The sequence below is a fragment of the Apus apus genome, chromosome 14, assembly GCF_020740795.1.
Source record: "Apus apus isolate bApuApu2 chromosome 14, bApuApu2.pri.cur, whole genome shotgun sequence".
NCBI classification, from domain to species: domain Eukaryota; kingdom Metazoa; phylum Chordata; class Aves; order Apodiformes; family Apodidae; genus Apus; species Apus apus.
This window is the reverse complement of record NC_067295.1, coordinates 2,562,389-2,574,255: the sequence shown is the minus strand read 5'-3', so window position 1 is coordinate 2,574,255 and position 11,867 is coordinate 2,562,389. Positions and strand designations below refer to the sequence as shown.

General features: G+C 60.2%; 2 protein-coding genes across 5 annotated transcripts in view; one reads left to right on the top strand and one right to left on the bottom strand.

Annotated features, from left to right (window-relative positions):
• Positions 1–5,851, top strand: part of SLC5A10 (solute carrier family 5 member 10) — a 38,946-nt gene extending 33,095 nt beyond the window's left edge. For 3 of the 4 annotated variants that reach the window (XM_051632254.1, XM_051632257.1, XM_051632256.1), the window contains 6 exons: positions 2,487–2,594; positions 2,712–2,862; positions 4,513–4,681; positions 5,025–5,240; positions 5,422–5,507; positions 5,755–5,851. In XM_051632254.1, the coding sequence (XP_051488214.1) occupies positions 2,487–2,594; positions 2,712–2,862; positions 4,513–4,681; positions 5,025–5,240; positions 5,422–5,507; positions 5,755–5,851 (827 nt within the window). The remainder of the gene's footprint in view (positions 1–2,486; positions 2,595–2,711; positions 2,863–4,512; positions 4,682–5,024; positions 5,241–5,421; positions 5,508–5,754) is intronic. The other variant, XM_051632258.1, reaches the window with a different exon arrangement.
• Positions 5,852–6,097: 246 nt separating this feature from the next.
• On the bottom strand, positions 6,098–11,109 carry GRAP (GRB2 related adaptor protein). The gene is made up of 5 exons (XM_051632330.1): positions 11,006–11,109; positions 9,798–9,895; positions 8,480–8,602; positions 7,066–7,234; positions 6,098–6,978 (listed from the first exon to the last, which is right to left on the bottom strand). Exons 1-5 carry the CDS (start codon positions 11,081–11,083, stop codon positions 6,793–6,795), a joined length of 654 nt encoding a protein of 217 aa, XP_051488290.1. The 5' UTR covers positions 11,084–11,109; the 3' UTR covers positions 6,098–6,792.
• Positions 11,110–11,867: the final 758 nt, after the last annotated feature.

The following is an 11,867-nucleotide window of genomic DNA, read 5'->3' as shown; positions in this document are numbered from 1 at the left end:
TTGGTGATCTTTAAGTTCGCTTCCAACACAAACAATTCTGTGATTCTATGGTACAACTCGGCTTGATGTTACAGTCACAGTCTCCTGAAGGGAGCTGGTGGCTTTTTTCTCTTGTCTGGGAGTAAAAGGGTTTATTCAAGTGTTTGGGAAAGGCTGTTAAAACCAACTCCCCTGCCTGTCCCCTGGTGTGAAATTGTGTGCTGGTTTGTGCCCAGCTCTTGTTGTGTGTAGGAGAGGACAGCAGGGACAGGAGATGCAACAGTCTTGAGTTGGGATCAGGGCACAAGGAGGAAGGAAGCATTTGGCTCCCACCGAATATTGGTTCAGGAGGTGTTTTGGATGGAGCTGATGACTTTATGGTAAGGCTGCACCAACCCCACGGGGATTTCTCAGTGGTGGGATGTCATCTCCATGCTGTGACCTGTGTGACAAGGGGTACAGTGGAGATCAAGGGTGCTGGAGGCAAAACTGGATATGTTAGGTGCAATCCCAGCCCTGCTGAGCGAGCAGTGGTGGGCCCTTCACTGGTGGAGTTGCAACTGGGACAGCAAAGGTGATGGATCCAAGAGCCCAGCTCAGCTGGTGCTCTGGGACCTCATCCCTGCCTGTTGTTCCCCCACCTTGGGTGTCTCAGCCCTGGTAGATTGGGGGATACCCCAAATTGTGGCTGGTACATGGAGCATGGATGTACCTGGCGTGCCTGGAGCGTGCTGTGGTTTTACCCGCCCCAGCCACCGCCAGCTGTCCCTGGCTCAGCTTTTATTGTGCAAGGACATTTACGATCTCTTTCACGGGGTGTGTGCACTCGTGATTTATTACATGGCGGTGTAAACATGGCGTTCCAGCTGTGGTGTGGTGTGCTGGCTGCTATGGCTCTGTTGCAGTGGGGGATTGGGGCTGCAGAGCCCCACGTGGTGAATTCTGCATCAGGTCTGCAGGCACCCCCAGCACACAGAAAGATCCAGCAGTTCCTTTGTAGTGCCCCTGGGATTACAGTTCACTGTGGCTGAGCAGGTTGGTCCCCACCATTGCAGGTGTCCCTGCTCAGCAGCCCTGGGCTGACCGAGCTGGACAGGCAGTGCCCAGCACTGGAGCTGGCTCCTCCTGGCTGCAGATGGAAGCATTAATTACAAGCTTCCAATTAATTTCCCATCTCTTGCAGAGGGCCTAATGCCAACGCAAGGCAGCGGGGTATGATTCTGGGCTTTGATGGGTGCTCTGGCTGCCCCACCAGGCTTGGTTCCTGCTTTCTGCATGTTCCCAGGTCCCACTGAGGAGTTTGGTGGAAGAGCCAAGTCCTCAGAGGGGTGTTTAGGCTGGGCTGCAACACCCAGACACTGCTTTGCCCTCTGGAGCATCTTCCGCCCACCAGCCGCCGCCATTTGCATGGAGCCGAGCACAACGTGGTGTTTTAGAGAGGGGGAAACTGAGGCACAGGGTGATGACAGCAGCTTTACTCACAGCTGCTGGAGGACAGTCACCAGAGGCTCAGTGCTGACTTGAACCCTGGGGAAAGCTGGCCTGGGTTGGGCTTTTTTAGCATCCTTGGGATGGGCTAAGCATTGCAGGTGGTCTGCTGCCTGCACCCTGCCTGGCCCTCCCATCGTGGCCCTGCTGCACCCCGTTGCACCTCAGGCTCCTTTCTGGAAAAGCACAAGCTGTTGTTACCAGCTGGTGTTTGCCAGCCCCTGCTGTTGGGGAGGCCTGGGGGCTGCACCCCACTTTGGTGAGGGTCACCATGCAGGAGGACCAGGACGATGCTTCTGGTCGTGTGCAGGGATCACCCGTGCTCCTCAGCAGGAGGGTGGATGGATGCACACTGGAGAACTCGGCCGCCCATCCATATTTATGCCTGCCATCAATTTCCATACATTTCCATATTCAATGAGCCTAACAATTAAAAAAAAAAATTAAAAAAAAAAAAGGTTTGGCACTGGTTGAGACATAGAAGTAACTGGGTGTGGATGGTCCTGGCGAGCTGCCGGGTGCTGCCCATGCCCAGGTAATTGCAGCAACGGTGCGTGAACCCGCCTGGCCCCGTGTGCGGGATGGGCAGTGCCCGCCCGCGGGGATCAGCCGCCTCCGGCCGTAGCTCCGGGTCCTGGCGGGGCCCCTCCCGGCTCTGGAGGCCCCCCCTCAGGGTGGGTGTCGGTGGCTTTCATGTGGGGAGGGCTCGGCGGGGGTGAGATCTGAGTGGGGCTGGGCTGGGTGTGAGGCAGCGGGAGGTGAGGGCGATGCTGTCGGGCTGGATCCTGCCTGTTGAGGAAATGGCGGGGAACGAGGCTGGGGGGAGGCAGAGGTAGCCCCCCTGCTGCTCCTTTTGGTCTCCTGCCGAGGTCCGGGCACTGTGACCATAGTGTGGGACCAGTATTCAGACCAATATCCAGTCCGATAGGAGGGGGTGGTGGAGGGGAGAGCAGGTGCTGGGTTTGGCCTCTAAGGGAGCCACGGGGGGTCCTGATGTGTCACCTGCCTTTGTCCCCCAGATGCCGTGGCCTGCGTGGACCCCGAGGAGTGCACCCGCGTGTGCGGGGCAGCAGTGGGCTGTTCTAACATTGCTTACCCTAAGCTGGTGGTCGAGCTGATGCCCAGTGGTAAGTAGGTGGGAGAAGGTGCCTCCATCTCTGCTGGGAGCTGCTGCACCGTGGGGTTCCCATCCCATCCCTTCACCCCCAGCTCAGCCACTCCCTGATGGTCCCTCTCTTCCCCAGGGCTGCGGGGTCTGATGATCGCAGTGATGATGGCTGCTCTCATGTCATCCCTGACCTCCATATTCAACAGCAGCAGCACCCTCTTCACCATGGACATCTGGAGGAAGCTGAGGCCAGGGGCTGGCGAGCGGGAGCTGCTCTTGGTGGGCAGGTGAGGACTGTGGGTTTCGGGGAGACTGGTGGGGCAGGTCTGGCCCTCTGTGATCTGCCTTTAGTGCCCGGGAGCGCGCAAAGTGCCTGGGCTCGGCCCGGCTTATGAAAGGAAACCAAGCCCTCGGATGATTTGATGTATGGAGGTGCTGGAAAAGCAGACGGGGCGTTCGGAGGGGCAGGGCCGTGCCCGGTGCAACGTGTTTCCCTCGTTCCCGGGGGGGGGAAGCTGATGGCCGGTCCCCGATGGCTGGTCCCCACCGGGGTGACAACCAATGTGCACGGGGGGGGGGGGGGGGGGGGGGTGGGTCTTTGCTGGGAAGCGCTGCCCGCACACGCTCCGGCTGCTCCCGAGGGGATGGCCGGGATCCCGGGAACGCGCCCGCGGTGCCGCGCTCGGGGCGGCGCAGTCAGCGCTGGGGAATGCCCGGCGCGGTGCGGGGAGTGTCCTCGGCGAGGGACAGACAATAACAGGGGGAGAATCTGGGTCAGAGCTGCCAGGAGGGTTGGCTGGTTCGGCGGCTCCGGGAGCAGCAGTTTCTTGGCATCCTCCATCTCCGGAGGGTGGGAAGGGGATGGGCAGCGATCCCTGGGAACCGCAATCCTGCACGGATTCCCCACGGGAACCAGGGGGCTCGTTTGAGGGCTGGCCTCGCCCCTCCGTATCTCTAGCTTTAGTGGTAACGCCGGGGAGCTTTCCCGAGGGTGGTTAATGAGTGTTTGCGAAGGGCTTTGCCCGCCCGGGGCAGGAGTCGGTGCTGCCTTCGATCCCGGGCGGTTTGTGGGAGCAGGGCGCTGCCGCCGCACGCCCCGCCGGGGATGGCACAGGATCCGCGTTCTGCAGAGGGGAAAAACAAACAAAAAAATCTGGTTAAGCTGCAACTTTGAGGTTTTCCTTCCTGCCAGCACGGGAACATGCGGCTAGGGGTTGTTTCTGAGCAGCCGTCGGGGGTCCCAGCTCCCCAGTCCCCACCCGCGGTGCCCCGTCCGGCTCAGCGCTGGGAAGGAAGGGAATTGCCCGTGGGACCGAAGGGACCTGCCAGTTCCTGGACCTGGGTGTTTAAGCTCCGTGTGGCCCAGCTGGAAATCCCCGCTGGTGTTTGATGCATGGTCCGTGCAGGGTGGCCAGGGCACTCAATGCTCCCCAAATCCCCCCTGAGCCCCCCACAGCTCTGCCTGCCATCCCTGCCTGGATCCCGACCTGTGGAGGGGCCACAGCCGCCCAGCACCCCCAGTTCACCCCGGATACTCCTCCATTTCAGCCCATGTCCTTGGCTCTCAGCTGGGTGCTTTGGCAGGATACACGGGTACTGAGAACATCACCCAAATCTGGCCAGAGCATCCATTTCCTTCAGTGGGGACTTTTCATACCAAAAGTGCTCATTGCCTGATGTTTCCCCATGTGGGCATCCAACTGAGCAGCCCCAAGGCTGGGTAGGAGTCTGGGGAGATCTTGCCTGCCCGGGATAGAGCCAGCACTGGCATAATGAGCATCTTGGTGGCTCTGGGGCTGTCACCCGGTGTTGAGCATCCTCCCACTGACCCCCTGTCCAGCTCTTCTGTGCTGGTGCTGGGACCCAACCCTGGTGATGCTGTGGGTGCAAGGAGGTGTGGATGGGATCACCCTGCACCCCTTTGCTGCCACTCGCAGGGTTGTCACAGTGGTGCTGGTGGCCCTCAGCGTGGTCTGGATCCCCATCCTGCAGAGCTCCAGTGGTGGCCAGCTCTATGTCTACATCCAGGCTGTTACCAGCTACCTGGCTCCTCCTGTCACTGCTGTCTTCATGCTGGCTGTCTTCTGGCCTCGAGCTACCGAGCAGGTATGCTCCTAGGGTGGCCCTGGGGATGGCTTGGGGACATGGGATGATGCCAGCTGAGGCTGGTTGATGTTTCCCCAGGGAGCTGGTGGGTGGTTGGTGTGAAGAGGAGGAGGAGGCAGGTGCCACCATGCATGGCCACCAAGTGTGGCATGGCTGGCAGGGGACACCCCTGTGGAGAGGGTGCAGATCTGGGCCAGGGCTCAGCCAGCTGGGATGCAGGGCCCTGTCCCAACACCCAGTGGCTGCTTGATCCTCTCCAGGGCTGGCAGGAGGCAGCAGCTCCCCAGGGTTTTTATTCCCCCCATTGGGTGACTGTCCTCCTCATTGCACCTTTGCTTTGCAGGGAGCTTTCTGGGGCCTGATGTTGGGGCTGGTGCTGGGGCTGACCAGGATGGGGCTGGAGCTGGTGCATCCCCCACCCCGCTGTGGGGTCCCTGACCAGCGTCCCTGGCTGCTCGCTGACATTCACTACCTGCACTTTGCTGTTCTTCTCTGCGCTGCCACAGGTGCCATTGTGGTGGGGGGCAGCCTGATGACCTCCCCACCCCCCTCAACCCAGGTGAACAGGGCACCCCAAGCCCCTCACTCTGGCCCCCATGGCTGTGTCCACCCACTGGACCTCCTCGGCCAGAGACATTGGTGTCACCCAAGTGCACCCTGACCTTGGCTGAGGGGTCCCCATGGTGTGTGGGGGTCTGGCCTAGGAAGGATTTCTCACCAAATCTTGCCCTGGTTTCCAGCTAAAGGATCTCACCTGGTGGACCCTCTCCCAGGAACCCCCCCAGACCTCTGTGGATGGCACACCCCAGGGACTCCTCAATGGTGAGTGTGTCCTTTGGCTTCTCTGACAGGGGAGGTACCCCCATTGCCCCTTCCCAACCCCCCCTTTTAACCAGCAGCAGGGCAGCATGGATGCCCTATTCTTCAGTTTCCTCAGAGCCATGCCACCCATGGGGGTCTCTGCAGCCCCCTGTCTGCAACACTCACTATCTTCCTGTGTCAGGTTCCTGCTCAGATGCCCCTGGAACCCAGCAGCTGCCAAAGGCCAAAGGACCCCCAGCCATGGCCCTCAGGGACACCATGGAGCCTCCCTTCTGGGCCTGTGTCTGTGGCATCAACGCCCTTGTCCTGATGTGTGTCAATATTTTCTGCTATGGCTATTTTGCCTAGCAGCCTGCCAGCCCCTGGGGGGGGAAGAAGGTACTGGGAAGTAGGGAGAAATGGAGATTTGGGTGACAGTTTTTATTTGTCACATTTGGGACATGGGTTGGTTAAATCCATTGGTGGAGTGAGTGAGGCTTTCTTAGCTCTGTGGACCCTAAGTGAATCTTGGAGGGCTGTGAGGTGTGGGGGGCATTTGTGAGGGCAGTGAGTCCCCAGGGGGGGTCTGGGGTGAGCTGTTGGGGTGAGGGAATGGGGGCTGCAGGGGAGGTGAAACCACAGTGAAGCAACAGGCACACATGTGGCTTCCAGAGTGGTGGAAAAAAAGTGGTCATGCTCCAGGGTGTCACCCAAACACGTTTAAAGCTCTGAATAAAAATAGTAATTTAAAAGGCTACAATTTGCAGCTATGAACAGCACCTGCAGGACTGAATACCCCTGGGCCCCTCAAGGCCCAGCACCCCCCCATGGCACTATGCAGCTGCTTCCCGACCACCCACAGCCCTCTCTGGAGCTGGGAATTCACTGACAGGGTCTGGAGAGGAGCAAAGTTTTGGGGCACACGTGCTCCATCCTTCCATTGCTGCCACCTTGTAGGGTTGTGGCTCTGGAAAAGTTTTTATGGCCCTGTTTAAAAGCTCTGTGCTCCCTCCCCAGGAGCACCAGCCCACAGTGAGAGGTGATGTCTGGGCTGGGGGGTCTCCTGGGTCAGGGGAGCAGGGAGAGCCACGGATGATGTTTTGGGGTCCCAGAGCTGGGCAGCCCTGGATGGGAATCACCCCCAGCCTGGTCTCTACCTCCACAAGGCACTGGGACCTCATGCATCAGCAGCCTGGCATGGAGACTGGCACCATCCACGGGGATGAAGGGACGTGCAGTCCACACAAGGCAGCTCTGGTGAGTGGGGGGCAGCAGGGCCAGGGTCCTCCCCGCTGGCGTGTGGCAGCAGCTCACTTGTGGATGGGGTGGACGTAGCTGCGAGGGAAGAGACCAATGCGCCCGTAGATCTTCCCCTGCCACCAGTTGGGATCAGGACAGTCCAGGACCTCGATGATGTCCCCGCGGAGGAAGGGCAGTTGGGAGCCCTCTTGGGCTGAGAAGTTGAACTGAGCTTGCACGAATTTGGGTCTTCTCACCTGGAGGAAAGTCAAGGGTAAGGGTTGTTGGGGGGAGAGGTGCTGGGCTGCACTGAAGTTCCCCATGGCCCCGTCCCCTGATGGTACCTCCTGGGTCTGGTCCTCATCCCAGAGGAAGATCTGCTCATTTTTGGCAATAGTGGTTGTCCTGTAGAAATCCACCAGCTCGTTGAGAGAGTTGAACTTTTCCTCCCAGAGGTAATATTTGCCGTTCCTCTCCCTGAGCACCTTGAAGTGCTGGACTTGCTGCCCATAACTGCAGATGGAGGATGGACATTATCCCAGCCCCTGGATGCTGGCAGCACTCAGACCTTCCAGCAAAGCCCAGGGGCTGGACTGGTTCTCTGGGGGGGGCTGTGCCAAGCGCTGCGCCCACAGGTCCAACTACACCCAGTGGTGATGGTGACACTGGTGTCACTCCTGGCACCCCTGGCAAGGCAGTGGGTAGGGTGCCCAGCATGCTAGTGACACGAACCTGCAGCTGAGACCTGCCACAGCTCATCTCACACATAGGTGAAGGCTGTACCCACAGCCCTGGAACACTGGGATGCTCATGGGCTTGGGGCTGGCAGAGCACTGGCCACATGCAAGGCAGGTGTATTTGTCCAGGGAGCAAATAGGGGCCACACCTGAGGAGTGTTGATGAGAGCTGCAGGTCTCAGCTCAGCACATAGTGGGAGGTGACTGCAAAGGCTAGGGCTTCCAAATACCCAGCACCCCTGGGGACCCACAAGCAGCATGAGGATGGGGCAGGCTGGGATTTCATGGTGCTGGCACCCCCTTGGTGTGTACCCGAGGGTGGCAGGTTGGGGTGCCCTGCATGGGGCTGGTGTGGGGCCACTGTGGGGACCTGCTGCTGCCAGGGCCCTGGGGCAGGGGCCAGGCCGTGCTGGTGGCAGAACATGGTTCCCTTTCATTACAGGCAAGAAGCCCCTTAAATGCTTCATTAGAGATTAGAAGTGTGAGAAAGTGCTTGGCTGGCCTGGGGCTGGCTCTGCTACCCCAGCCCTGGGCAGGGAAGGGGCAGTGATGGGGTGAGAGACCCCAAGGGCAGGCTCTGCCCCTTGGCGTGCTGCCTTCCTGCAGCCCTGGCTAATGCTGCCAAAGCCATCGGCCCGTGGCACTGGGGTGCTGTGTCCCTTCATCCCTGAGGATGCTCTGGGCAACATGTTCCTCCAGGCCATGGCCCCCAGGCTGTGCTAGTAGCTTGGCCCCAGCCCCAGGACTGTACTTAGGGGCACCCCAGGCAGGGAGCAGGAAGCAGGAGGAGTGTGAGGTTGCAGAGGGAAGGAAGGAGATGAAAGCCCTGGGAGAGGCTGTGAGGGCACCATGGCTCTGCAGCCCCCCCAGCCACTTGGAGACAACCAGGACAGGGCAGAGTGCTCACCCTTTCCCCAGCACCATGGCAGAGAGTATGCAGAAGGGTGGCCTGATGTCCTTGGTCCCCAAAGCCCTGGGGGACCCCTGCCCACCCTGCTGTGTGTCTGTCAGCATCACTTACTTGACAGAGATGGAGAACTCCCCCGGGGTGCTCTCGCTGTCGCGGATCAGGAAGGCTCCCAGGTGCTTGCGCTGGAGGAGCTGCTCCTCTGCCAGGTGCCGGGAGATCCTGCCCATGTACCACCTGTGAGGGACACCAGGATCAGCCACCTGAACTTCTTGACACATGGGGACAGCCCAGTGCTGCATCCCCAACCCATGGGATGGAGGCGTTGAGAACCCCAGTGCTGGTGGGCCTGGGGTTCCCCTTGGGATCCCCAAGGGGCTGGGACACCCCCGGAGCAGTTTCTTCCTTCCCTTCTCCCCTCCACAGTGCTGCCACAGAGGGGGGCCCGTCAGGGTGCTGTGGGTGCAGACGTGTCCCCATGTGCTGCCTCCTCCATGCAGGGTTTGTGCAGCATCACCCACAGCCGTGACCACATCCTGTCACCCAGCTTGCCACATCACCTGCCTCTTCCCCCACTTTGCTGCCTGTCCCCCAACTCCCCCTGTACCCCATGATTCCCTGTGCCTTGGGCACTGTGGGGAGGGGGTCTGCAGAGCAGAAACCCCTCTGTGCTGGGAGGAAACCCTGCCTGCCTGCACCACTAGCAGCTGCCAAAACAAGGCGGAGTCCCTGTCCCCTGTCCCTGCCAAGGCTGAGCCCGGGCGTTTGGGAGCTCCAGGCCATGGAGAACCTCTGCTGCCTGTTCAAACTGCCACGGCTGTTAGGATGGAGCATCTCCCAGTGCCACCTCTCCAGGTATTCTATGGAAGAGGTCTTGTCTTGACTGTCTTAACTTTCCAGCAACGGGATCTGCCCTGGGCTGCCTGAGCCCACGCGTTGCTGCTCCCCAGCCACAGCCCCAAGCAGGTTTTGCTGTGGCATTTAAATATGATTTACCAGGGGATAATGATACCTAAAACACAGGTTGGATGGATTATGCTGGGCTTTAATAACACTGTAATAGGATTGTGCCTAATGCAGTTGTAATCCCATAACGTTTTGTTGTTCCCCAATTATCATTTATTTAGCAGGCAGCCCGGTTCAGGGGGTGGATTTCTGTGTGTTGGGGGCATGTGGACACCCTGCTGCTGCTCGTCCCCTCTGGCTGTGGTGGCAATGGCAGAGTGACCAGACAGGCAGACCCCATTGCCGTCCCATTGCTCTGTGACTCAGTTTCCCCACGTCTGGGGCTACCCCCACTCATGACAGACCTTTGGGCATCAGGATGGTTGGGGTTGCTGCATGGGTGGTGGGAGAGGATGTCCTGGTGCTGGTGGGTGCTACCAGACTGGGGTTTGAGGTCCCCTTCCCCATGTGGTGGGATGGTACTTACGGGTGTGGCTTGACCCTGATGTAGTTTTTGGGGACGAAGCCCTCACAGCCATACAGCTCAGCCTTGTACCAGTTCTGGTCATCTTCCATGTTGAGGATCTAAGGTGGGAAGGAGCAGGGAGGAGTCAGCCTGGCCACCATCCCTCTGGAAGAGTGGCCAAGTGGGACCCCCTCCCTGCTGCTCCAGACCCCACATGCCTCACTGAAACGTGGGGAAAAGGGGGCTCTGACAAAAGTGACATGGTCTGGGGGTCTTTTGGGGCACAGAGCTGGCTGCTGCCCCCAGTCCTCCTGAGCTCATGGTCAGTCTGGTTCACCATGGATGCCAGCAGCTGTGGAGTGCCTGGTGTTACCCCAAACCCCATCCAGGGAAGGGGGGAAAATAATCTGTCCCCAGAGGAGCTGGGGTGGCATCCAGGGCCTCGTGTCTTCCTGGGGGAGGGGGATGGCAGCTGGGTGGCCCCTGGGAGGAAGCACCCTTGTGTGAGCAGGGGTGCTGACACCTGCTTCCGTGTGACACCATTTTCCAGCCTCCCACGCAGGGCCTGGGGGCTGGCACAGCTGTACAAACAGGATCTGAAACCCCAGGGCACAGTGCTGGGGAAAACACACTGGGGAGGCAGGGACGGGTTTGGGGGCCCTGGGTTACAGCCAGGGCATGCCCTCACCCTGCTGCACCCGTGGGGGGCTGCTGGGTGCCGGGGGTCTGGGAGGAGCTGCTGGCATCCTAGCATCAGCCCTGCAGAGAAGGGTGAGTGGCCAGGCAGAGTGGCAGGGTGCTGGTGCCCTCGCCCCCACTGCAGGGATGAAGTCCCCTGGGGATGTTTGAGGCCCCCCCTCCAGGTCCCCAGTGCCTCTGTGGGGCAGGAAAAACATGTCCAGTCGTGGGCAGTATGGCTGGAGCCACTGATGGCAAGGGAGGCCATGTGCCACATCCCATCCGGCTCCTCAGTGGTGTCATGGACAAAGGGTACCCACCACTTTTGGGGATGCTGCTCCACACCCCAAAACACCTCAGGGATGCCTCCTCGTACCCCATGGAAAGCCCCGAAGAGGCCAGCAACACCAAAGCATTGGCATTGCCCTTTGCCCTGTGTGCCCACTGTGTCCCCAGAAGCAGCAGCATCTGCCCCCCCTCCCCCCCATGGCTGGTGACCCCTCGTGGCTGGTGACCCCCCACGGCTAGTGACCCCCCCCTGCCTTCCGTACCTTCAGGACATCCCCTTTCTGAAAGGGCAGCTCGTCTTTCTCCGTCGCCTGGAAGCTGTAGAGAGCCACGGACTCCATGAGCCCTGGCTGCCAGCGGGCGGGTGATGAAGAGTCCTGGGGGCTCTCTGTGCTGGGGGTGTGGGGCGGCCTGGTGCTGCCCCCCCCGCGGCGTGGGGCCGTGGGGGTCCGGGCAGCTCGGGGAGCGGCGGTGCCGGCGGCAGGAAGCCGAGCTGATGTCGGCGCTGCCGGGGCCAAACGGTGAGCGCCACGCAGGGGCTGCGGCGGGCACAGCTGCCCAGATGTGCGGGGATGGAGGGGAGCCCTGCTCCGGGGTGCCAGGCGTTCCGTCTGGAAAAGGACCCAGACGTCACCTCCGCGGTGATGCTTTGGGCAGCAGTGCTGGGCAGCTCTCGAGTTTTGGAAGGAAACTGGGTGGTGATGGGCTGGGCACAGAGGTTGAGGATGTGGGTGAAGTGTGTCTGGAGAGCATGGACAGTGGGTCGGGAATGCTGGTGGGGGGGAGCCTCTGATGTCTCCAAAGGGCTGAGCTGTGGCGAAGCCTTTGAAAGCTGGCTCTGTGGGAAGAGTTGTTTCCGCAAAAGGAAATCCTGGTGGATGGGAATGGCAGAGGCACAGGGAGCAGGCTGGAGGCACATACCTGGTTTCTTCAGAAATCAGACTGAAACCACGTGCCGGGTCCCAGCTTGACCAGCGAGGGCTCAACATGTTTCTGTCTTTCTGGGTTGTGTCTCTATGGGGGTTGTTTTTTCCCAGCTGGCTTTGGTGGGGGTAGGAAAAAACCCACCTTTGTAGACTAAAACAACTTCTTGAGACTCTCAGGGATGTCAGACACTGAGTCCAG